General features: G+C 46.0%; 1 protein-coding gene across 1 annotated transcript in view; it reads left to right on the top strand.

Annotated features, from left to right (window-relative positions):
- The window catches only part of CAPN2 (calpain 2), a 78445-nt gene that overhangs the window by 21901 nt on the left and 29261 nt on the right, over positions 1–27283 (top strand). Inside the window, exons 2-12 of the mRNA XM_040430576.1 lie at positions 3997–4066; positions 12376–12494; positions 13288–13421; positions 16073–16241; positions 17456–17539; positions 17620–17705; positions 19556–19630; positions 21239–21399; positions 22685–22854; positions 23663–23674; positions 24906–25117. Of these exons, the coding sequence (XP_040286510.1) occupies positions 3997–4066; positions 12376–12494; positions 13288–13421; positions 16073–16241; positions 17456–17539; positions 17620–17705; positions 19556–19630; positions 21239–21399; positions 22685–22854; positions 23663–23674; positions 24906–25117 (1292 nt within the window). The remainder of the gene's footprint in view (positions 1–3996; positions 4067–12375; positions 12495–13287; positions 13422–16072; positions 16242–17455; positions 17540–17619; positions 17706–19555; positions 19631–21238; positions 21400–22684; positions 22855–23662; positions 23675–24905; positions 25118–27283) is intronic.

Genomic DNA, 27283 nt, shown 5'->3' with positions numbered 1-27283 from the left:
TGCAAAGGTTGCAGCAGTTGCTGAGTGATAGGAACAGGTATAGAATTGCAGAGAGAGCAGAGCCTCCGCTGCCAAGCGCACATGTAACAGGTACAAAACTGCTGACAGATGCCCTTTAATGTTCAAAGATTAATTGACCTAATGGCAACTCTAATGTATCTCTTAGAGGGTAGCGTGTCTTGGCTTCCAGGAACTTATGTTATAATAATACTTAAAAACTGTGATGTATTGTATTGTACACCTTTATAATGCCATATTATTGATTGTGGTTTTGTATTTTTTTTTTTTCCCATTTCTGTCCTCCTTTGAGGATATTGCACGTTTTTTCTTGTGTAAGGTGTTTTTAATAAAACGAGTTTAAAAAAGAAACCTGCCGACTGCTTTTACTAACACATCCGTGACGATGGCGCCACACTGACATGGGGTGTCCTCCTCCCACTTTGCGGCGTACTATTTCACCTTTTGGAAAATGTCTGCTAGGTGTAAGGAGTCATATGGGCCAGACAAAAAAAAGATGTTTGCAAATTAGCTCTTTTTGCCAGAAGAGAAGTAAGCCGAGCCTCTGATGCCACCAGATGTAAAGTAGCTATCCTTTAAAGGGCTTCTGCAGTTTGTTTAAACTGATGATCTATCCTATCAGCATCTGATCGGCGGGGGTCCGACACCCGGGACCCCCGCCGATCAGCTGTTTGAGAAGCCCTTTGAAGTGAATTGGCCTAAAAAAAAAAAAGGGAATGGACACAGAAAGAAAACACGTTCGTGTGCGTGAGCCCTAAGGCAACTTTTCTGCCCTGTGACAGAAAACCAATACGAAAATACCTGACACACCCTAAACTCTTCTGAAAATGGAGAATTTTATGTAGGTCAAAAGTGAGCAAGAGAATAATGGATATTGATCGGGAATTGAGATTTCCGGAGATACTTTCCTTGAGCCAGAAAACGGAGGACCATGAAAACCGGGCAAATAGCTTGGCCTTCATCCCAACCCAAAGAGGAGCTGTAGAGGGCTTATTCTAATCTAGTTGCTCTGTGATACTTAAAGGGGTTATCCCATGATTGGTGTAAAAAATGAAAATCAGACATCATATAGCACATGACAGAACCAGCCCTGTACCTCACATGGATCCAGAGATCTCCCCATTCATTGCATTAGTTGTCCTGCTAGATTCTCCTCAGGCTTACAGCTCAGGGAGTGTGTCCTTTCTGCTGCAGCTCACTCCCTATCACATCTGGGGAGGGGGGGGGGGCATGTCCTTTCTGCTGTAGCTCTTTCAGCTGTAGCTCTTTCCCTGTAACTGTCACCGCATCTAACAGTAGATATGGCAGGTGAAGATTTAAACTGAGCGCGTGCGACCACCTCAATGAGGTGGACAGAGAAACAAGGAAAAGAACAAACAGCAGGTGGCGCTATACAGATATTTTATTGAACACCTCACTGGCTATGCTTAATTTTTAATGACATGCAATTACAAAATTATTCAGATCCAGGCGCTGGTTTGAAAAATGTAGAAAATTATTCACAGCACAAGCCCTTTAAACGGGCCCAGAGAATTGAATCTACGGTGTGTAAGGCATGGTCCACTAATGCCCACCACTGAGATAGGTTCTCAAATGCATCTTCTATGTTGATGGCCAGGAGGATGATTAATGTTGATTTTATTTTTAGGCCTATTGCACACGACCGTATGGCTTTTTCAGTGTTTTGCGGTCCGTTTTTCACGGATCCGTTGTTCCGTTTTTTGTTTCCGTTGTGTGTTAGTTTCTGTTCCGTTTTTCCGTATATGGCATATACAGTAATTACATAGAAAAAATTGGGCTGGGCATAAAATTTTCAATAGATGGTTCCGCAAAAAACGGAACAGAAACGGAAGACATACTGATGCATTTCCGTATGTGTTCCGTTTTTTTGCGGACCCATTGACTTGAATGGAGCCACGGAACGTGATTTGCGGGCAATAATAGGACATGTTCTATCTTTAAACGGAAAAACGGAAATACGGAAACGGAATGCATACGGAGTACATTCCGTTTTTTTTGCGGAACCATTGAAATGAATGGTTCCGTATACGGAACGCAAAAAACGGCCAATAAACGGGGGAAAAAACGGTCGTGTGTAGGAGGCCTTATACTGAGGATCTTACGAACGTTATCAGGGGCTTCTCTATTGAGTGTAGAACCCATTAGATCTTAATTATAAAGATCAGAATCTCAGGACGGAAGCCATTAAGTCTACAGACCGAGATGGAAGTGGAATGTTTTCCATTCAGATTAAGAGGTGAAATTGGCCTACAGTTGGAAGGGGATAAAAAAATTCTTGTTGGGTTTGGGGATGACCGGGAAGGGAGAGCGTACACAACGCTTCGTCAGCATCTTTTCTCTGATTATCCATTGGTTAGAAAGTCACCGGGGGGGGAATTATGACACAACTCCATGGTGCGGCTTGTGGCACATGAGCGAGCTGCACCCACCAATGGCAGCACAATTTTACAGCGAAATTTTGTGGCCATTATTTGCCATAGATGTGCGTGGCTTGGCTGCATGTAGACAGCCGCACTGTAGGGTTGTGCCCGCTCAGATCCCTTTACGTTATGTGAGTATACCCGATACATGGTAAGGTAAATGAAACTTGCGGTCCTAGTTCAGGGCACATGCATGCTTGGCTGAGCCAAGTGTGCATGTACAGGGAAGAGTCAGGAGAGACACTGTAGTCCTCGGCAGTACAAATGTTATGTCTAATGTGTATGGCTGGCCTTAGGGGAATTTCACACTTTCTCTACTATACATTGACCTAGTCATTGTGATCAGATTGATGGAGGGACATGAAGGGACTGATGGAGGGACTGATGTAGGGACTGATGAATGGACTGATGGAGAGACTCATGGAGAGACTGATGGAGGGATGTGGATGGGCAGATGGGGGGACATAAAGGGATAAATGGAGAGACAGATGAAGGGACTGATGGAGGGACAAGAATGGACTGATGATGGTGAGACTGATGGAGGGACATGAAGGGACTGATGGAGGGACTAATGAAGGGACATGAATGGACTGATGGAGGGACCGATGGAGAGACTGTTGGAGAGACTAATGAAGGAACTGATGGAGGGATGTGGATGGGCAGATGGGGGGACATAAAGGGATAGATGGAGAGACAGATGAAGGGACTGATGGAGGGACAAGAATGGACTGATGATGGTGAGACTGATAGATGGACATGAAGGGACTGATGGAGGGACTGATGAAGGGACATGAATGGACTGATGGAGGGACCGATGGAGAGACTGTTGGAGAGACTAATGAAGGAACTGATGGAGGGATGTGGATGGGCAGATGGGGGGACATAAAGGGATAGATGGAGAGACAGATGAAGGGACTGATGGAGGGACAAGAATGGACTGATGATGGTGAGACTGATAGATGGACATGAAGGGACCGATGGAGGGACTGATGAAGGGACATGAATGGACTGATGGAGGGACCGATGGAGAGACTGTTGGAGAGACTAATGAAGGAACTGATGGAGGGATGTGGATGGGCAGATGGGGGGACATAAAGGGATAGATGGAGAGACAGATGAAGGGACTGATGGAGGGACAAGAATGGACTGATGATGGTGAGACTGATGGAGGGACATGAAGGGACTGATGTATGGACTGATGGAGGGACTGATGAAGGGACATGAATGGACTGATGGAGGGACCGATGGAGAGACTGTTGGAGGGACTAATGAAGGGACATGAAGGAACTGATGGAGGGATGTGGATGGGCAGATGAAGGGTCTGATGGAGAGACTGATGAAGGGACATGAAGGAACTGATGGATAGATGTGGATCGGAAGAGTAAGGGACTCATGGAGAGACTGATGGAGGGACCGATGGAGGGACATGAAGGAACTGATGGAGGGATGTGGATGGGCAGATGGAGGGACATGAAGGGATAGATGGAGGGACTGGATGGAATACTCACGTGCTTTGTTTTTTTAATCTTTCTTTCAGGAACTGTGTTCAGACCCACAATTCATCACCGGAGGGGCCACAAGAACTGATATTTGCCAAGGAGCGCTGGGTAAGATACAGAATATTCCATTACTTATATTCAGACTTAAGAAGAGATTTCTCAGGTCAGCATGGCCGATTTCATCCCAAAACAGCGCCCCCTCCTGTCCACAGGTTGTATTCAGTACTGTACTTGCAGGCCTGCCCCAGTGCAGTGTATCTGATACCCCACGTACAGGGTTTTGCCAAGCAAATAGCGGTGATCCACATGGTGACGGACCACCATACATGAGCACATTTTCTAATAATCGGCCTGAGAATCGGGCAGTGTAATAGGTGAGCATCAAGCTTATCGCCATCATCAGAAAGTGTCCTAGGATCCTTCCACTTCTTCTACTGTCCATATTTTTATCAGGAAGAAGGGGCAGATGTTGGGTGAAGAAACTCACGACTGTAGGACCAGACTACACAGGGTTTGGTTGTAGTATGTAACCATGGAAACACATTGGTCTGCATCATCACTGTAGGCACAAAATACATACAGCACAGAAACATTTTTCATAGAAGTCTTCTGTATTTTTAGGTTTTTTTCCCATTCTTTGCTGATTTTGCATCCAAAATAAAGTAGCTGTCACTACCAGAGCTTTGAGACGTTCTCACAGCTCTGTTTCTCCACCCCTGTGATGATGTCACTACTAGAGCTTGGAGGAGTTCTCTCTGCTCTGTTTCTCCGCCCCTGTGATGAGGTCTTTACTTTCTGTTTCCTTCCTCCCAGCTGTCCCTCCTGTGTTTGATTTCTCTGCCTTTAAATCACCCCTCCTCCTTTGTAGGGTGCGGATTATACTTTTCATTTGAGCTGTATCTCTCACTTGAGTATCTTCACTTGTGTGATATCTTTTCCCTGGACCTGTGTTCTGCTGAAGCAAGTACTTCGGATATTGTCTGCTGACTTTGGATCTGTTTTCACTACTGCTGCAGCTCCTTCAGTTAAGTGTGCAGACATTGTGTGTTTCTGTTTGTTTGCTGACTGGATCCGAGGCGACCCCGGTTCCGTCCATATACTGAGCAGGGCACCGGTGGCCGTGCCCCTTCCACTATTGTAGGGGTTACAGTGGTCATCAGCCTTAGGTACGCGGGCATGTCTCGATCCACCATCTTGATCTGGACATGTGCTTAGCAGCATAGGGAGAGCTTTTAGGGTCTGGCAGGGGTCACCCTTTATCCTCCCTAGTTTGGGTCCAGTCAGTAGCTAATTCACTGTGTATGCTCTTGTTGCTCACATACAGTCGTGACCGTAGCAATTTTATGTTCTAAACTCCCCATTTTTATGCATCCCCCCCCAAAAAAAATGTACGTTTGCACAAAAAATACTGCTCTGCGGTAACAACCTGTTACTGTATGACTGACCCAACACAGACCGGCAATAAATTCAGTGTAAGTATCTACATATCTTATAATTGTAAACCTTTTATATAATGTATATCTCGTCCCGGCAGTGTATACTGGTGTATATCTTGTCCCGGCAGTGCATACTGGTGTATATCTTGTCCCGGCTTTGTATACTGGTGTATATCTTGTCCCGGCAGTGTATACTGGTGTATATCTTGTCCCGGCAGTGTATACTGGTGTATATCTTGTCCGCCAGTGTATACTGGTGTATATCTTGTCCCGCCAGTGTATACTGGTGTATATCTTGTCCCGCCAGTGTATACTGGTGTATATCTTGTCCCGCCAGTGTATACTGGTGTATATCTTGTCCCGCCAGTCTATACTGGTGTATATCTTGTCCCGCCAGTCTATACTGGTGTATATCTTGTCCCGCCAGTCTATACTGGTGTATATCTTGTCCCGCCAGTGTATACTGGTGTATATCTTGTCCCGCCAGTGTATACTGGTGTATATCTTGTCCCGGCAGTGTATACTGGTGTATATCTTGTCCCGCCAGTGCATACTGGTGTATATCTTGTCCCGCCAGTGCATACTGGTGTATATCTTGTCCCGGCAGTGCATACTGGTGTATATCTTGTCCCGGCAGTGCATACTGGTGTATATCTTGTCCCGGCAGTGCATACTGGTGTATATCTTGTCCCGGCAGTGCATACTGGTGTATATCTTGTCCCGGCAGTGCATACTGGTGTATATCTTGTCCCGGCAGTGCATACTGGTGTATATCTTGTCCCGGCAGTGCATACTGGTGTATATCTTGTCCCGGCAGTGCATACTGGTGTATATCTTGTCCCGGCAGTGCATACTGGTGTATATCTTGTCCCGGCAGTGCATACTGGTGTATATCTTGTCCCGGCAGTGCATACTGGTGTATATCTTGTCCCGGCAGTGCATACTGGTGTATATCTTGTCCCGGCAGTGCATACTGGTGTATATCTTGTCCCGGCAGTGCATACTGGTGTATATCTTGTCCCGGCAGTGCATACTGGTGTATATCTTGTCCCGGCAGTGCATACTGGTGTATATCTTGTCCCGGCAGTGCATACTGGTGTATATCTTGTCCCGGCAGTGCATACTGGTGTATATCTTGTCCCGGCAGTGCATACTGGTGTATATCTTGTCCCGGCAGTGCATACTGGTGTATATCTTGTCCCGGCAGTGCATACTGGTGTATATCTTGTCCCGGCAGTGCATACTGGTGTATATCTTGTCCCGGCAGTGCATACTGGTGTATATCTTGTCCCGGCAGTGCATACTGGTGTATATCTTGTCCCGGCAGTGCATACTGGTGTATATCTTGTCCCGGCAGTGCATACTGGTGTATATCTTGTCCCGGCAGTGCATACTGGATGTCTTGGCTGTTTACGTGCTGTAGTTGCCCTGCTTCTCCCCGTGGAGTTGTGGGAAGCTCATTTGTGGTTTCTGACTAGAGTTTGTCTTTCTCAGTTCATTTTCCCTTAATTTGTCCTTCACGTTGAGAAATCTGTGTAACCTGTTCATTATTGTGCGGGCAGGACAAGTCCATACACACCCAACATGACTCAGCGGCTGAAAACATCGGCCTCATAGCTGTGGTGGTGCAGACATCACGGTACCCTGAGACAGGACGAGTCCGGCTCTGCTATACCGGGGTATTCCAGGATTTTACTACTGATGGCCTATAATCAGGATGGAGCATCAGTATCTGACCGATGGGGGGCTGGCACCCTGCACCCCCACAATCAGCTGTTCCTTGTGTAGTGGATGGACGGGGTTACTGCAGCGCTGCTCCCGTTGAAGTGAATGATAACCAGCTCCATCCACTACACAGTGGACTTCTGGAGCCGGGGCTTCTCAGGAAATGTTAGGCCTCATGCGCACGGATGCGGACCCATTCACTTCCTTCTTCAGGTTGCAACTTTATAATCTACATTTTATGTTAATTACTCACCACGCTAAAGATCTCTGCTTGCTGTCAGTGAATGGGAGCCTTTATTGCTTACATTCAAAGGTTTTAAACTCGTCCTGGTTTTGGGCTGCCGACCCAAGTGCTCAAATACAGCTGTGATACATTGCAACAAGCTCTGCAGCTGTGTAACCAGCCCAGCGGGGAGCGTGTCAGCAGGAAATTCACCGATAAACCAGGCACGGGGCCTTAAGTCTAGTTCAGCTGAATATAATGATGTATTTCACTTATTAGATCTGCTGCTTGATTCTGGAGAAAAAGCACTTGTATTTTCTATGAGCAGTTAAGTGCACCGAGGGCGGGTCTAAACCACTCTGTGCACCCTTGCCTCTCCTCCTCTCTCTCTCCATGCAAGATGACTATGCAAGGATAGGGAGATGCTGGCAGAGGGAGCAAGGGTGCACAGAGTGACTTGGGCACGCCCTCGGGGCGTCCCAGGTTTTCTATATTGATCACCAATCCTCAGGATAGGTCATCAATATCTGATTGGTTTGGGTCCAACTTCCAGCAACCCCGCCAGTTGGCTCGCCAGCCTCCTCGCAGCATACCAAGCACAGCGCCATCCTTCATATAGTGGCTGCGATTGGCATTGCAGCCCAGGCCTCATGCACTTGAATGGGACTGAGTTGCACATAGGCCACGTGACTAGGAAGAGGCAGCAGCGCACACAGGAGCGTCATGGCCTCCTCGTACAGCTGATTGGCGGGGTGCCGGGAGTCAGACCCCCACCAATCAGATACCAGGTCATTGATATAGATTAGACATTACAAACTGCTAATTTTGACATAAAGATAACAAGCAGAGTTCTTAAAAAAGAAATAACATTCTGCAAACAGTCGACAAGCTGCAGTGTATCTCAGTAGGTTTCCACGGGTTGTCAGAGGATATTCTAGCAGGTTGTCATAACAAAGAGTTACAGTGAGGTTTCCTTTTTCCGTTTTTTTCACTATGATTCAGTGTGTGAGTCACCAGTGAGCGATTCCAGCCGGATGAGGGAGGAATGCGTCACCCTCGTGTTTTTCATTAAGTGTAATTATTATCTGGTGGGTGTGAACGCCCCCTGCACTGGCGGCAGAATGTTAAAGATTTAAAGGGCATCTGTCAGCAGTTTTGTTCCTATGACACTGGCTGACCTGTTCCATGTGCGCTTGGCAGCTGAAGACATCGGTGTTGGCCCCATGTTCCTATGTGCCCGAATTGCTGAGAAAAATGACGTTTTAATATATGCAAATGAGCCTCTAGGAGCAATGGGGGCGTTACCGTTACACCTAGAGGCTCTGCTCTTTCTGCAACTGGCGCACCCTCTGCCACTGATTGACATCCGCAAAAAAAACAAACGATGATGTCCGTATGGCATCTATTTTTTTTGCTGATGCGTTGTAATAATGCCTATCCTTGTCCGCAAAACGAACAAGAATAGGACACGCTCTATTTTTTTTGCGGGGCTACAGAACGGACATACGGATGCTGATAGTACACGGTGTGCTGTCAGCATTTTTTGTGGACCCATTGAAATGAATGGGTCCGCATTCTATCCGCAAAAAAAAACCCGGAACGGACACGGAAACAAAATACGTTCGTGTGAATATAGCCTTAAAGGCCTCTTGCCTCCTTTTACGTTCCATTTTTTGCGTTCCGTATACGGAACCATTCATTTCAATTGATCCGCCAAAAAAACGGAAGGTACTCCGTATGCCTTCCGTATTTCCGTTCCATTCAAAGATAGAACATGTCCTATTATTGCCTGCAAATCACGCCCCGTGGCTCCATTCAAGTCAATGGTTCCGCAAAAAAAACAGAATGCATACAGAATGCATCCGTATGTCTTCCGTATCCGTTCCTTTTTTGCGGAACCATCTATTGAAAATGTTATGCCCAGCCCAATTTTTTTCATGTACTACTGTTTAAACATTATTGTATGCTTCCGTTTCCATTTGCTATCCGCAAAAAATGTATCACAAACGGAAACCAAACGGAACGGCAAAACGGAATAGAAACGGAAACACTACTGAAACAGAAAAAAGATCCATTTAAACGGACCGCAAAACCATACGGTCGTGTGCAGGAGGCCTTATTGAAATGAATAGGTCTGTATTCAATCCGCAAAAAATGCGGGAAAACAAATATAGTGATGTCCATGTTCTAAGAGGCAGGAGTGGAGCATTGGGGCAATAGGTCCGCACCTGTGGGCCCATGGCAGCCAGAGAGGGACCCTGCGGACCCTTAGTTACAGCACTGCTTGGGATCAAAGAGGGAATTTATCAAGTCCTGTGTGCAAAAAAATGAAGCCAAAAAGTTGCAGATTTTTGCCCAAGACCAGTTTTGCTGATAAAAAAATAAAAATAAAAATTATATCCTCCTTATCAAGTGTATCCCAGTTATAAAGGGTGGTAAGGGGCCCGGATCTTTCGGGCCGCCCCTGGCTCGGACACTGTCGCTGTGTGCCGGGATTGTCCACCTCTCGCCTACGTGGACCTTTCCTGCTTTGCCATTTCTTCCTGGGCTGCAGCTGAACGTTACTGGAGTTTTTCCATCTCGTCTGGAATGCGCTTGTGGGATTCAGGATCCGCCGAGAGCACAAACCTCCTTTTCATGAGATCGGTCACATTATGTCCAGAATCACAAGGTTTAGGAAACGGGTGATAAATTCTGTATTTCGGTCACACAATTTCTTGCAGATACAGAATTTTATATTCTGGGTTCCAAATGAAAATCTTCCTCCTTCTGGATATGGAATTAGCATAAAACATTCCAAGATGTAGAAACTCTTATTATAATTAGTAGAATATTTTAAATTTTTTAATTCTTTTTTGCCCATAATACCTATTAGTCCTAGAGGAGGCTGTGCTCGTAACTTCTGGGGACGTACCCTCTTGTAGGCTTCAAGTCTGAAAATGTTACAGGTCAATTACAATCACTTCCTGAGAACCTTGGCCAGAAAGCGACATCGATCGACCTGATCGTCAGGCTGCCGCCCCCTGCTCTAGAGGAAGCTACCCCCTCCCCTAGCAGTCTGCTCACATTACACATTAGCCTCCAGACTAGGCCCTTTCTCTTGTAGTGTGGTGACATAACAAGGAAATAACCATACTTACTGACATAATAGATGTAGCAGAGCTGAATTTGTCTTATAACTTTGTGCTGTTATTGGCGGGCTCTTCCCATACATACCAGTGTTTAAGTTGATAAATTCAGGGCTCCTAATCCCCACCCATTGGGATCTTGGGTGGGGTTCTCATTCGCCTCACCCATTTTAGGTCTGGGACAGCCCGAATTTTTGCCAGGACTGTCTTTGCAAATCGGGTACAGCCATGGTAAATTCAGGACAGTTGGCATCCATGTCTTCCTGATGTTGTTCTCTGAGCCAATCAGATGCCACTGAAACCCTAAGGCCCCTTTCACACGAGCGAGTATTCCGCACGGATGCGATGCGGGAGGTGAACGCATTGCACCCGCACTTAATACCGACCCATTCATTTCTTTGGGGCTGTTCACATGATCGGTGATTTTCACGCATCACTTGTGCGTTGCGTGAAAATTGCAGCATGCTCCTCTTTGTGCGTTTTTTCACGTAACGCAGGCCCCATAGAAATGAATGGGGTTGCGTGAAAATCGCAAGCATGTGCGGATGCGGTGCGATTTTCACGCACGGTTGCTAGGAGATGATCAGGATGGAGACCCTATCATTATTATTTTCCCTTATAACATGGTTATAAGGGAAAATAATAGCATTCTGAATACAGAATGCATAGTAAAACATCGCTGGAGGGTTAAAAAAAATAAAATAAAATTTAACTCACCTTAGTCCACTTGATCGCAGCCCGGCATCTCCTTCTGTCTCCTTTGCTGAACAGGACCTGTGGTGAGCATTTTACAGGTAAAGGACCTTTGGTGATGTCACTCCGATCATCACATGATCTTTTACCATGGTGATGGATCATGTGATGACCGGAATGACGTCACCAAAGGTCCTGTTGCTGCACAGAGCAAAGAAAGAAGACAGAAGAGATGCCGGCTGCTCGATCAAGTGGATTAAGGTGAGTTACATTTTTATTTTATTTTTTTAACCCCTCCAGCGATGTTTTACTATGCATTCTGTATTCAGAATGCTATTATTTTCCCTTATAACCATGTTATAAGGGAAAATAATACAATCTACAGAACACCGATCCCAAGCCCGAACTTCTGTGAGTCTGGGTACCAAACACACGCGATTTTTCTCACGCGAGTGCAAAACGCATGTTTTGCACTCGTGCGGAAAAATCGGGGGTGTTCCCGCAACGCACCCGCACCTTTTCCCGCAATGCCCGTGTGAAAGAGGCCTTAAGTGAAAAGCTGCAGCTGCATCCCCCTCCTCCCTGTCTTCTGTTTTATTGATTCGTACGACATAGAATGCTTCATGGATTGAGGGAGATTGTGGACATTTAGGCCTCATGCACTCAACTGTATTTTTCATCCGAGTCTGATCCGCATTCTTTTGCAGATTGCACATGACCCATTCATTTCTATGGGTGTGCAAACCCCCCCCCCCCCCAAAAAAAAAAAAAAAACACAACAGCACACAGATGTCAACTGTGTGTTGTCCGAATCTGTATGTTCGTTACGCAAATTATAGAGCAAGTCCTATTCATGTCCGTATTGCTGATGGGAGTCAGAAAATAGCACATGGAATGTGTACGTATTTTGCGGATCTGTGGTTTGTGGACCGCATTAAGGACATAGTCATGTGCATGAGGCCTTAAAGAGAGCCTGCCGGCATGCAAAGAAGTGCTGTAGGGTGAGGAAGATGTATTGAGCTAAATAAGATATATTATAAAGTTTCATGTAGTCGCAGTATACATTCTAATTTCACATGGAGTTGTGTCAAATGACAAACTCCGCTTTTCTACAATCTGTGACCTTAGTGCTGATACGGCTTTATTGCATCTGTAATGTAATATCAGTTCCTTCTGCCTGAAATAACCCCCCCTCCTCCTCCTCTCCTCCAGGTGACTGCTGGCTGCTGGCCGCCATCGCTTCCCTCACTCTCAACGAGCAGGTCCTCTCTCGTGTCGTCCCTTCAGACCAGAGCTTCAAGGAGAACTACGCAGGAATTTTCAGTTTCCGGGTATTTTAAGGAATTTTCCATTTCCAGGGAACAAAGTCTTTACATTGAGTAACCGAATTGTATTTAGTCTCCACACCTGTTCAAAATCTCTGCTTGCTGTCAGCCAATGAAATCAATGTCTGTTTACATCCAGAGGCTGACCAGTTGAGGATTGTGTCTTGCTAAGTGTATCAGGACTGTTTCATTTACACATGATGTGGACAGGTTTTCAGTGAATGTTTCTGTTCACTGACTACAAGCAGAGATCTTAACAAATTACTAAAGGGGTTGTCTCACTTCCGCAAGTGGCATTTATCATGTAGAGAAAGTTAATACGAGGCACTTACTAATGTATTGTGATTCTCCATATTGCTTTCTTTGCTGGCTGGATTCCCTTTTCCATCCCATTATACACTGCTTGTTTCCATGGCGATGACCACCCTGCTGTTCATTAGTGGTGGTCGTGCTTGCACACTATAGGAAAAAGCTTCGGCCTCTCTGGTGGCCTGGACTGTGGGAGCGCACATAGGCTGGTGCTTTTTCCTATATTGTGCAAGCACGACCACTGCTGCTGGATTGCAGGGTGGTCGTAACCATGGAAACGGGCAGTGTATAATGTGATGGAAAAAGAAATCCAGCCAGCAAAGGGGGCAATCCCAATACATTAGGAAGTGCCTTGTATTAACTTTCTCTACATGATAAATGCCATTTGCTGAAGTGACACAGCCCCTTTAATTGATTACATTTTAGTTTTTAATTTGTAATTTTTTATGATTTTTTATGATTTTAATTGATTGTTCCCCTTGTGTTCTAGTTCTGGCAGTTTGGAGAATGGGTGGAAGTGGTGGTAGATGATCGGCTGCCGACCAAAAACGGTGAACTTGTCTTCGTTCATTCTGCCGAAGGGACTGAATTTTGGAGCGCGCTGCTGGAGAAGGCCTATGCCAAGTAAGAGCATAGACACTAATGGCAATGTCCACCCCAGAGAAGCCCGTCAATCCAATAGGTGGTCCCAATAGACGTGAATATAGAAAGCTGCAGTCACCTTGGACGAAAGCAACGTCACCGTGCATGGCAGGGGTCCCAAATAGGTGGGGTCTAAAGTAGGGTCGCATCGGGTATCGAATTATTGATACCCAATCAATACTATTGTACTGGTATCGATTCGATACCGGGATTTGCCTTTTACCGATACTAGGCTGCGCTACTGCGGAGCCTAGTAACAGAGAACATGGCGCGCGCTGAGAGCAGCGCGCGTCATGTTCTCTCAGCAGCACTGGGGAGAAGGAAGCAGTCTCTCCCTCCTCCCTGTGCCGCTACCACCAATGAGAAGAGAGAGGGGCGGGGGAGGGGCTGTGGCCACTGCTCCACCAATGAAGCGAACTCACCCATTAATTCAAATGCAGGAGGCGGGTGCCAGCTGCAGAATCATATAGCCGACACCCGACCTCTATGAGAGGGAGCATCCACCCCTCAGGTGCCTGTCATAGAGGTCGGGTGCCGGCTATATGATTCTGCAGCTGGCACCCGCCTCCTGCATTTGAATTAATGGGTGAGTTATCTTCATTGGTGGCGCAGGGCGCCCCCCCCCCCCTCTCTCTTAATCCCCCCAACCCCAGTATTAAAAACATTGGTGGCGCAGTGCGCCCCCCCCCACCCCAGTATTAGGCCTCATGCACACGACCGTAGTTCTGGTCCGCATCCGAGCCACAGTTTTTGCAGCTCGGATGCAGACCCATTCACTTCACTTCATTTCGTGGCCCCGCAAAAAAAATATAACATGTCCTATTCTTGTCCGTTTTGCGGACAAGAATAGGCATTTCTAAAATGGGCTGCCCGTTCCGTTCCGCAAATTGCGGAAGGCACACGGGCAGCTTCCGTGTTTTGCAGATCCGCAGTTTGCGGACCGCAAAAAAGTCACGGTCGTGTGCATGAGGCCTTAAACTAATTGGTGACAGTGGCCACAGGGTCCCCTCCCCTCCTCCTCATTGGTGGTGCAGCGTAATTGCGGGGCTCTGATTGGTTACCATGGCAGCCAGGACGCTACTGAAGCCCTGGCTGCCATGGTAACCTCCCTGCTGCTATGTGTACTATGCACAGGGCAGCAGGGAGAGTGTGAAGTCCTATTCACCCTAATAGAGATATATCAGGGTGATAGGACGAGGGATTAAAAGCTCCCAGGTTCTAGCCCCTAAGGGGGGAAATAGTAAATAAAGAGTAAAAAAAAAAGTAAAAAAAACCACATATACCAAAATATTAAGTATAAATCACCCCTTTTCCCAATTTTACATATAAAATATATAAATGATAAATAAACATATTACATATCGCCACGTCAGAAAACTATTAAAATATTCAAAAATATCTCCTATGCGGTGAACGTCGTAACAGAAAAAAATGTAATAAAAAACGCGTGATTCCCAATTTTTTGGTCACCTTGTGCCCCCAAAAAATAGGATAGGACTGTTCTATTATGGGCCAGAAATGCGGAATGCATTTTTTTTTTTGCGTGGTATCGAGTATCGCAATACTTTTTTATGGTATCGAAACTGAATAAAAATTTTTGTATCGTGGCAACCCTAGTCCAAAGACGAGAACCCACCTATCAGACATTTAGGACATATCCTGTGGATCCGCTGTAAATGTCTATGGTGGGAAAAACCCTATAATTTCTATATATACTGCTGATCTGTTCCATCTTCGGTTGGCGGATGGATGAGGTGGTGGGGCTAACAGTCTGCAGACAGGGCGGAGGGGGGAGGCTCCTGCTGCAGCCAGTTTTCTTACAGCCAGACACTAAACAGTGAGAAGAAGCAGGGGGGACATGGCCGATCTACTGGGACATTTCTAACTTTTAAGTGGAATCTAAAATAAACTAGCATCAAAGGATGGAGGAGTAAATGCCGGGTACAGTATTTTGGCCTTAAAGCCATAACGTATTTATTATTCCGTCAACCTAGCCATTGAGGGCCAGGATCGGAGTTATCAGTCGGCACCCTCTGGTGATGGTGACACCATGACGTAATAGTACGGCGGTTTGGAGAACCAACCTGGTTACCGTGATATATTATTGCACCATGGGACTGGAAAGGGTTAAAGAACCTGGGCAATTTTTGGAAACCTTTGATCATTGCAGAGGACGTTGGTGGCAATTTTTTATTGTATAAGTATGTAGAATCCAAACTACACACCTGCAATATGTCTGTGGTTACATAGAAGCCTGGTGTGTTGTCACATTCCTCCATCTTCCTCCAGGTTAGCAAGAAGAGGACGGGATGGAGCAATGGTTGGTTGCAGGATCAGACTGCACACAGGGTTTTCTTGTAGTCTGTAACCATGGAGACACTTAAAGGGGCTGTCTCACCTTTTTGGAATAAAAGCTGTTGCCGATCTCTCTAACCCCTAATGGCCATAGGTTATAGATGGGGGAAACTGCATCTGACTATATTTTTCCCTAGTAGAGGCACATGGCATTGAAATCTAGAATTACATGCCGCCATTTAAATTTTAGGCGTGGGATACACGGAGTACACCCAGAGGGGGAACCTACCTCTTTGATGTCCACATACCCTAATGTATTTGTGTGTTGTCCGATGCAGGCTGAATGGATCTTATGAAGCTTTATCTGGTGGTGCCACCACTGAGGGCTTTGAAGACTTCACTGGAGGCCTGGCAGAGTGGTATGACCTGAAGAAGGCTCCAAACGATCTATACAAGATCATACAGAAGGCGCTCAAGACCGGGTCTCTCCTGGGCTGTTCCATAGATGTGAGTGTGGTCTTATCCCTGTCCATGTGAACCTGGTCTTATCATAGTCATATCACGGTCTTATCCTAGTCTTCCACTTTGGTCATGGAGATAAAGGTGTTAGATACCTTCTTGTGATTGGGAAGCTGCTAAAGATGTTGAGTTCCTTGGTTATAAAGTGCTCAGAACCAGATAAGTGGCCTCTGTGGTAGTTAAAAGGTTTGTCCACCAGTAGGTATTATGTTTATGGTACAGTAAATATTTGCCATTTGCAGTGTACAGCATAGCAATGTGCACGTCCACCTAAGGGCTGGTGGACACACATGCCTAGTCACTCTTCCCACTGCCGGATTAGTTCCTCTGCGCGGCCCATACAAATGGCTTCTGTGCTGCTTGTTAGGGAAAAAGTAGAGCTTGCGTAGTAGCAGAGCAGTATACAGCTGAGAAGACTGCTTCTGGGAATTGTCTTGTGAGCAGGCAAGCACTGTTCATTGGTACAATGATTATCTATCTGCATTGGATCTTACTGAGTTTAATATTTATAGCTGCCAGAAGGGGAAGTAGGCTTACTGGGAATCTTACTGGAGACTATATTTACATCTGACAGAGGGAGAAGGAGACTGATTGGTTGTCAGCCCTCCCACAATAGTACAGGCTAAGGCAGCACCCTTCTGGTGGACTTCACTGATGAGTGATATGGTAGAAGACATAACTTTAACAATTCTGACCTTCTTACTTTTGTATGGGGAAGTCCAAGATGCAGTTGAAAAGTCTTTTAGGAAGCCTAAACTCTGTTAGCTTCTTTTTGTGAACTACTGGTTGGGATGGGAGTAGTAGTCAAAGAAGTGCATGGTAGATATAAGATCAGTGACCCATGGGGGAGTGTAGCCCACACTGGAGTATCTTCCAGCCACCATTTTGGTCAGTTGGAGAACTGTAGCAGTCTCAGCGTGTTCAGCATATGGTTATCGATGAATCTTCTCCAGGCACTTCATGGTGACCATGTGTTTGGTCTGTATTCATTCAGATTTTGAAAGCAGAGACTTTAGTTAATGCTGTCATCTGTGAAGTAGACATGGAAGACGTCCCAATGAGGTAGAACTCTCAAACACATCCCATCCTTCCATTGGTCAACATTTTCGAGAACTTTCTGCTGATCGGCAGGCACCGCACTCCCACAGATGAAACCCTGGTGACCTGTTCACCTTCCTTCATGATACTCTTGCATCTTTCAGATCACAAGTGCGTCCGAGACGGAAGCAATCACCTTCCAGAAGCTGGTGAAGGGCCATGCCTACTCTGTAACCGCCGCAGAAGAGGTGTGGACTTTTTTTTGCGTAGTAATATTTCACAACATATTCTGCATGTCTAATTTTTTCGACCATGTTTAATCAATCAGGTCAACTGCAGAGGCAGCCAGGAAAAACTCATCAGGATCCGAAATCCCTGGGGAGAGGTGGAGTGGACCGGAGCATGGAGTGATAAGTGAGCGCTGGAGGGAAATATCATTAGCGGCACGTTATATGGTGGACGGTTTTATAATCATCAGCGCTATTGTTAGGATCACACATGCCAAAGCCAAAAGAGTATTGCAAAGGAATAGGAAGGACTTCTCCTTCTCCTTCCTGCTGGATCTACTTCTGATTTGGCTCAAAAGAATGCACCAAAAACTGTGTATGTGATTTCAGCCTTAAAGGCTATGGACACCTTCGGGGCAATTTTTTTGATGATTGCATTCTACTCATTTTGGGCTAAAAATAATTTTTTGAATTGGTATTTATTGGAAATTTCTAGCCGTTTTTGAGCTATAGGTGTGAAAAAGCAGTCTGTTTGCAGAGTATTACTTTTCAGCCCCGTTAGCTGACGGCTCATGTGAAGCCTTATCTCTGATTTCTTGACCTCTTAAACACTCATTTAAGCTATATACTTTGATTTGAGTTTTGATTAGTTTAGATATAATGAGTGTTTATGAGGTCAGCAGATCAGAGATAAGAGCTACACATGAGTCCTCAGCTGACAGGACTAAGAAGTCATACTCTGCAAACAGACAGATTTTGTAACCCCTGTACTCAAAAATGGCTAAACATTTTTTAATAAAGACCAATTGAAAAAATTATTCTTAGCCATAAATAATTAAAATGCTATCATAAACAATGCCTAAAAGGTGTCCATAGCCTTTAAAGGGGTTCTCCAGGATTTTAATATTGATGACCTATCCTCAGCTAAGCTGTTGTGGGTGTGTATCTGAAAAGTGCAACAAACAAATTGTTTAATGCAACTTGTCCAGGGGTTGTGCATGATTTTAATACTGATGGCCTATCCTCAGGATAGTCAATTAATATGAGATAGGTGGGAGTTTAACACCCTGCACCCCTGCTGATCAGCTCCGGTTCCAGAACTTGGCGCTGGTACTACACAGTTCCATCCATTACAGCTTAGCTGAGCTTCCATATTCACTTGGGATCCTTCCTGCAATAAAGAGTTGATCATTACTTACCTGGCAGATCCCAGGCGGGATCTGTTTACCCAGCCAGTGACCGCTGAGGCCAATGATTGGCTGCAGCGGTTATGCGTTGTTTATGTGACGTCACTGCTGCATCTGGTAAATGGATCACGGCTAGGAATACCGAAGCTGCGGCCAGGGATCTGCCAGGTATGTAATGAGCGATTCTGTTGTCTGGTCTTCTGAAACTGGACAACCCATTTAAGCAGACAACACAAAAAGGTGTACACCAGATTACAGGGAATATGGGAGGCTCAGCTAAGCTGTTATGGGTGTGTATCGAAAAAGTGCAACAAATAAAATGTTCAATGCAGCTCTGGATGTGACTGGAGTATAAGGTAGACAAGCCATCAATGGGCAGGCAGATCCTTTTAAAGCGTCAAACAAACACTGGGTTGGAACACTACATCAGCCACGATACAGCGCAGCAGAGCATAGTATTCACAGACACATAGCCAACCTTTGAGAATTTGCAGAGACCTGATAGAAGGTCAGCAGAATTATGAATGCAGCTCTGGATGAGACGAATACAAAGAAACCGAAGACCACTGCGTGCTTATGTCGTCAGCCCACCCTCCAACCACAGATTGGGGGGCAGATTATGAAGGATGGGACTTTCTTATCTTCCTCCACATCAGCAACACAGAGGGATCTCTAATATGAATGCTGGTCTTGGGGTTCCTTCATGCTGAGTCGGTCCCACAATAGGTCAAGTCCCCTCTTCTGCAGTTTGGGAGTGGGGGGGCTGATTAGTGGGTGCACAGACAGGGGTGTGTATGTCTGGATGCATAATATGAGATCTGATGATTTCACTCCATTGATTCTTCTCCAGTTCTAATGAATGGAATTACGTGGATCCAAGTGAAAGGGACAGACTGATTAAACGCTGCGACGACGGAGAGTTCTGGTAGGTCGCCCTCTGCCCTTTGTGGCCTAATGTATGAGTTTCGAAAAGACATAGCTGCTTTTTTTCAAATATTCAAAGGAATTGTTTGAAAATCCCAAATCTCTGGAATTTGAAGTTAATAAAGGAAGACCCCACCTGTTCAGGCCCCTCTTGCTCTGGAGGACCGGGCATTACACCCAGAGACCATTGCTTTCAATGAGAACAGTGTAATACCTTACTTCTCCTGCTGTGGCGCTGCAGGGGAATCGAACACCCCGAAGAGCCCAGCGCTTGGCAATCTCCAGCAGCTGCATAGAAAATGAACGGAGTGGCAGGTCACCTTCTCAACTTGCCGCTCCATCGGGAGAGGGCTACGGGAACCTCATTCTCAGGATTGGCAGGGGTCCATGTGGTCAAGTTGTAGTAAAATTCACAGCCAGCAGCCAGCAGGTCTGGTTTTGCTAAAAAATACAGTTTTTTTTACAGGGTTATACAGTGAATTACAGGATTAAGGGGAACAATAGAATGGCATACTGACTGCTGACCCTGGGTCTGGTTACCGGTGAGCCACGCAAGCTATTGTAAAGCCCTGAATAGAAGGAATGGTCACCCGCGGGCGTGTCCTCTTCTGATTTATAACAAAATAAAAGAAAGTAACATCAAACCAGGGGTGAGTCATAGAACCTCGCCCATGAGAGCAGGAAATGCCTCTTATACACGGAGCTCCTTCGCTGCAAATCAGAAACCACAATCTCGCTCAGGGTCAGATCAATCAATATTGTAGCAGAGCCGGTTCTACGAGCCACGTCAGAAGATCTCCGGCTCCAGGTGGCATCATTGACCAAGTAATGATGTGTGCATTTTGCACTCGGTTATACGATATAACTTTACTCTATGACAGGATAGGCTATTTTTTATTTAAAAAATTATATGCAAGGATAAAAACAATTAATTGTTTTAAGAATAATGTATTATTTCCAATCACCTAGCGGAGCCTTACAGGGGTTCATCTTAGACATTGGTGGCATATCGCTAGGACCTATCACCTATATTCACCTAGCTCCAGTACGGGACCCCCCTGAAGTGAGCGGAGAGCGGCCATGAGTGTGCGGACGCCCTCCATTCATTTTAATGGGACTGCTGAAAATAGCTGAGTGCTTGCTTAGCTATCTCCGGCAATCCCATAGAGGTGAACGGACCAGTGCGCTCTTCATTCATTTCCATGGGACTTCTGAAAATAGCCCCAGCACTGCATGGTTATATGCCAGTAAAAAATACAGCTTGTCCTGCCAAGTACTCCTCAAAAAGAGATGCATTATATAGCAATTAATGCGGTCTGCCACTAGGGGGAGCTGTGACAAGAATTCCCCCTCTCTATCGCATGTGCTGCGATAGAGAGGGGGATAGCAATTTATTCTCCCAGGCGCATAAACAATGACCAGTGGAGAGTCCGGGGTATAGATTATGTTTGGCCATCACATGGTTAATCCTTCCTGGGTAGTGGAAGGGTTAAGAGTCACTCGGGTCTCCTCCAGGTGCTGGGTTAAAGCATAGCAGACACACCAGGAGCTATTAGAATTTGGGACAACCACCCCCATCATGGTCTGTTCTGGTTTCTCTCCTGCTCAGGATGTCTTATAATGATTTCTTACGACAATACTCGAGACTGGAGATCTGCAATCTCACCCCGGACACCCTGACGTCAGATAAGTACAAGAAGTGGAGCCTGGTGAAGATGGACGGCATGTGGCGGCGAGGCTCCACCGCTGGAGGGTGCAGGAACTTCCCAGGTGAGACAGGAGCTCTGTCCTGAGCCGTAGTCCCGAGGGTAATCTCTTTATATAGGGATCAGCTGCAATGTTATGGGGTCTCCCCCAGTGAGGGCCACACGTCACCTTCTGCCTGGATCTGCACTGCTCAGGTCTAAAGCGTACGGTGTATAGATAGTGACAGCCATTCCTCCCGACCCCCATAACAGTGACATCTACAGACCCTATAACAGTGGCATCTACAGTCTCCCCCCCATAACAATGACATCTACAGTGACCCTATAACAGTGACATCTACAGACCCTATAACAGTGGCATCTACAGTCTCCCCCCCCATAACAATGACATCTACAGTGCCCCCATAACAGTGACATCTACAGTGCCCCCATAAGTGACATCCACAGCTCCCCCATAACTGTGACATCTACAGTGCCCCCATAACAGTGAACGCCATGGTGCCCCCATAACAGTGCTGCCCTCAGTACATCTAAAAGACACAGTGCTCCCGTAACAGTGACAACTACAGTGCCTCCATAACAGTGACATCCACAGTGCCTCCATAACAATGAACGCCATGGTGTCCCCATAACAGTTATAGCCTCAGTACCCCCATAACATTGCTGGCCTCAGTACATCTATAAGACACAAAGCCCCCATAACAGTGCTGGCCTTAGTACATCTACAAGACACAGCGCCTCCACAGTGCCCTCATACACATTCAGTTTGGTCAGTTGTGTACAAGTTTTCTATGAGGGGAGAGGTGAAATCTGCCCCGACACCTCTGATGGCAAATATTCCCCCTAGAGAACAAAAGCATCACCCGATCCTTCTCTCCCCTGACATTATTTGTCTGGGAGAGTCGGGATACGCCCTATATACATCAGGTTGTTGACTGACCCTGCTGCCTCATGCACACAGCCGTATGTATTTTGCAGTCTGCAATGAATGTGTTAACAAAATACAGATGATGTCCATGTTGCATTCATTTTTTGTGGACCCATTGACTTCAGGGGTTCTGTGGTCCGCATTTTGTGGCCAAGAATAGGACGTGTTCTGTCTTTTGCAGAACGGAAATACGAATGCAGAAAGCACATGGATGATGGAAATTATAGAACATGTCCTATTCTTGTCTGTATTGCGGACAAGAATAGTAATTTCTAGTAATGAGAAAATGTGGATTGCACACGGAAGGTGACCGTATTTTGCAGATGCGTAGTTTACGGACCACAATATAGACTTGGCTGTGTGCATGAGGCCTAATGTATATGGGAGCGTGTCCTCAGACACAGCTGCTTTCTGCCCACAGACACGTTCTGGATGAACCCGCAGTACCTGATAAAGCTGGACGAGGCAGACGACGATCCAGACGACGGGGAGGATGGCTGCACCTTCATTGTGGCCCTCATACAGAAGAACCGCAGGAAGGCGAGGAAGATGGGCGAGGACATGCACACCATCGGATTTGCAATCTATGAGGCAGGTCCAATCACAGGGGCGAAAAACAGACATGTGGAATGCAACAACAAAAGGGTTTGGACAGCAGGATTAATTTCTTATATGGCTTAGAGTGGGTCAAAAAAAAAACACTCACCCTCACCGAACCCCCGCCGCTGTCGTTCCAATGCCTACCCTTCCTGCAGCTCTCCGCTTCCTCGTTTTGTCTTGACCAGCATGAAAAAATGCCTGGAGACATCTGCTGAGCCAATCACAGGCAGAGGCGGGTCATCACTACAGCCAGTGATTGGCTGGGTGGGCATCTCATTCTATTTCCTGTGTGTCAAAATCTAATCAGGAAGTGGAGAGCACGGGGACCGGAGGGGGATCGGTAAAATGAGTATATGGATTCTTCTTTTTTACATTTTTTTAACCAACTCTAAGCCTTATATAGAAAATGTATTCCTGTTGGACAACCCCTTTATTGCTTAATATCCTTCTACCAAAAAGTGATCTCCTTAAACCCTATTTCTCTGATTTTGTTCACAAGTTCTATTTTTCCAATCATTTTAAGAAAAAAAAAAAATTTGTATGTACATTGATCATAGAAATTGAGTTATTTTTGTTGGTAAATTTGAAATGTTTAAGCCCTGCCTATGGGCCAGACACTTTTTCTAGAAACACCCACTACTGGGTGGGGCATAAACTCCACCCATTTTGGGACTATGGGTAACTATAGACCTCTGGGGGTCCTAGCAACCTAATTTATATGCCATCAGTGCCTATAGCAGACATTACACTGTATGTATGAAATGCTTGTAACAATAATTTGGTTGTGTTATGCCCACAGGTTCCCCCACAGGTATGTACATTGTGCATCATCTACTTATTGAATAGAAGGTAAGTCGGTACACAGTACTGGAGGCATACAAGTTCCTCCTGTATGGGTGTTCGCTTTATGGCCGCTGCAATGAATGGGAGTTAATGGACAGAAAAGCGCCCAATACAGTCTCCAGGAAGTGATGGATAACAGCCCCTCCCCAGAGAGCAGTTAGTGATGGAGAGAGCAGAAAGTGATGGAGTACAGCCCCATCCCCCAGAGAGCAGGAAGTTATGGCGTACAGCTGCTCCGCAGAGAGCAGAAAATAATGGACTAAGGCCTCTCCCCCAGCAACCAAGAAGTGATGAATTTTAGCCCCTCCCATAGAGAACTGGAAGTGGAGTACAGCACCTCCCCCAGAGAGCAGGAAGTGATGGAATTTAGCCCCTCCCCTAGAGCGCAGTAAGTGATGCAGTACAGTCACTTCCCTAGAGAGCAGAAAGTAATAAAGTATAGCCCCTCCCCTAGAGAGCAGGAAGTAATAGGTAACAGCCCCTCCACCAGAGAGCAGGAAGTGATGTCATTTAGCCCCTCCCCTAAAGAGCAATAAGTGATGTAGTACAGCCCCTCCCCCAGAGAGCAGGAAGTAATAGGTAACAGCCCCTCCACCAGAGAGCAGGAAGTGATGTAATTTAGCCCCTCCCTGAAAGAGCAATAAGTGATGGAGTACAGTCACTTCCCCAGAGAGCAGGAAGTAATGGAGTTTAGGCCCTCCATCTGAGAGCAGGAAGTAATGGAGTTTAGCCCCTCCCTCAGAGAGCAGGAAGTAATGGAGAACAGCCCCTCCCTCATAGAGTAAGAAGTGATGTAGTACAGCCCCTTCCCCAGAGAGCAGGAAGTGATGGAGATTAGCCTCTTACCCAGAGAGCAGGAAGTGATGGAGTAAAACCCCTCTCCCAGAGAGCAGGAAGTGATGGAGTAAAACCCCTCTCCCAGAGAGCAGGAAGTGATGGAGTAAAACCCCTCCCCCAGAGAGCAGGAAGTGATGGAGTACAAACCCTCCCTCTGAGAGCAGGAAGCAGCAGGGGAGCTGCATACATCAGCCCCTAGCATTACATCAGAGCTGTCATTGAAGAGATTGTCCTACAAGAAATTCATCACATATCCACCAGATAACGTTGCGGGACCCATCAATCACTAGAATGGGGAGCCCCCTTTTCCTCCTCATGTGGCCATTACCACGATAACCCTTTGTCAATGTGTTTCCCTTTAGCTGCAAGGTCAGACCAATGTCCACCTGAGCAGAGACTTCTTCCTGAGGAACAAAGCACGAGACCGATCGGACACGTTCATAAACCTACGGGAGGTCCTCAATAGATTCCGCCTTCCACCGGGAGAATATGTCATCGTCCCTTCCACTTTTGAGCCTAACAAATTAGGAGACTTCTGCCTTCGTGTCTTTTCTGAGAAGAATGCAGAGTCTCAGTAAGTGTCTTGTACCAGGGATTTGTTGTCTTAACATCACATGTTGCTCAGGTCATGCCTACCCCCCCCCATAAATATTCACCCAGCTCAGCCACCATGCATGTGTTCTCAATGGGGAGCGGGTAGTAAACTGCTGGATGACTCCTCTGGTGGCAGCTCAAAGGGGTTGTTGACCCATCTCAACATTTATGGCACTTCCACAGAATATGCTATACATTTCCAATAGGTAAAGGTCCCACCACTGGGATCCTGTCCTGTCTCGTGGAGGCTGAACATGCATTGCTCTCTCTACAGTATTTACTGGGCCTGAAAATAGCTAATGATTGGTCATGTTGAAGTTCAGCTGGCTGATCCTTAATTCTGCCAACATCAGGCATTGGGGGCACCCCTATACAGAGATTACACCCCTGTTTGAGATTGTCGACCTCAAATAGCAGCTTTGGCCAACTTTCTTTTAACGTGTATAGGCCTTTCAACACTGCTGTTGGACTGTCTGAATGGGGCCCATGGATGTTCTCTGTCACTGTGAACAGTTAAGCAAGTTGAAGATGAAATGGTCTCCAAAAGGCATAAAGTTAAAGATGATGCATTTTGTATTTTAAGCAAAAACTATTTTTTTTCCATCGTTTATATTTTCAAAAAAAACGAAAAAGGAAAAGGGCCCAAAGCAAAACTTTGGGCACCCTGCATGGTTAGTACCTAGTAGCCCCCCCTTTGGCAAGTATCACATCTTGTAAATACTTTTTGTAGCGGCCAAGAGCCTTTCAATTCTTATTTGAAGGATTTTCATCCATTCTTCCTTGCAGACATCTTCCAGTTCTGTGAGATTCCTGGGCCGTCTTGCATGCACTTCTCTTTAGAGGTCTATCCACAGATTTTCAATAATGTTCAGATGGGGGGACTGTGAGGGCCATGGTAAAACCTTCAGCTTGTGCCCTTTAAGGTCGTCTATTGTGGATTTTGAGGTGTGTTTAGGGTCATTATCCATTTGTAGAAGTCATCCTCTTTACAACTTCGGCCTTTTTACAGTTGGTGTTACGTTTGATCCCAGAATTTTCTGGAATCTTATTGAATCCCTTCTTCCCTGTACCCGTGACATGTTCCCAATGCCATTGGCTGCCACACAACCCCAAAGCATGATTGATCTACCCCTGCGCTTAATGGTTGTAGAGGTGTTCTTTTCATGTAATTCTGCGCTCTTTTTTTTCCCCAAACATACATTTGCTCGTTGTGGCCAAAGAGTTCTAGTTTAACCTTATAGGTCCACAGGACTTGTCTCCAAAATGCATTAGACTTGTTTAGATGTTCTTTTACAAACTTCTGACGCTGAATTTTGTGGTGAGGATGCAGGAAAGGTTTTCTTCTGATGACTCTTCCATTAAGGCCATATTTCTGCAGGTGTCGCTGAACAGTAGAACTATGTACCACAACTCCAGAGTCTGCTAAATCTTCCTGAAGGTCTTTTGTAGTCAAGCAAGGGTTATGATTTGCATTTCTAGTAATCCTACGAGCATCTGTCTCTGAAATTTGTCTTGTTCTTCCAGACCTTCTCTTGACCCCCACTATACCTGTGAACTGCCTTTTATTATATATCAAATTGAGGAAATTTCAACCTGAAAACACTTTGCTGTCTTCTTATAGCCTTCTCTTGCTTTGTGGGCCTCAACTATTTTCATTTTCAGAGTGTTAGGCAGCTGCTTAGAAGAAGCCATGTCTGCTGTTTTTTGGGACCAGGTCAGAGGACTCAGGGTATTTATAAAGCTTTGAAATTTGCATCACCTGGCCTTTCCTAACGATGACTGTGAACAAGCCTTAACCCTAAGGCTCAGTTCAGACCTGAGCGTTCTGAAAGGAGCGCTCTGTATGCGCGATTGTACGGGCGTTTACAATCGCGCATACAGAGACAAGCGTACACACAGTGTCGCGCGTTCCCGAAAGTCTATGTACGGGAACGCGGGACAAGCGCCCAAAAAAACGCTCCTGTACTTGTTTGAGCGTCGGGCGTTTTACAGCGCGATCGTACGCGCTGTAAAACGCCCAGGTGAGAACCATTCCCATAGGGAAGCATTGGTTTCTCCTTGTTGAGCGTTTTACAGCGTGTAGGAACGCGCTGTAAAACGCTCAGGTCTGAACTGAGCCTAACAGGCTACTTAACTTTGACCGAGG

The sequence above is a fragment of the Bufo bufo genome, chromosome 4 (genome assembly GCF_905171765.1).
Source record: "Bufo bufo chromosome 4, aBufBuf1.1, whole genome shotgun sequence".
In the NCBI taxonomy this organism is placed as follows: domain Eukaryota; kingdom Metazoa; phylum Chordata; class Amphibia; order Anura; family Bufonidae; genus Bufo; species Bufo bufo.
The sequence above is the reverse complement of the archived record's forward strand: the minus strand, read 5'-3'. Positions and strand labels throughout refer to the sequence as shown.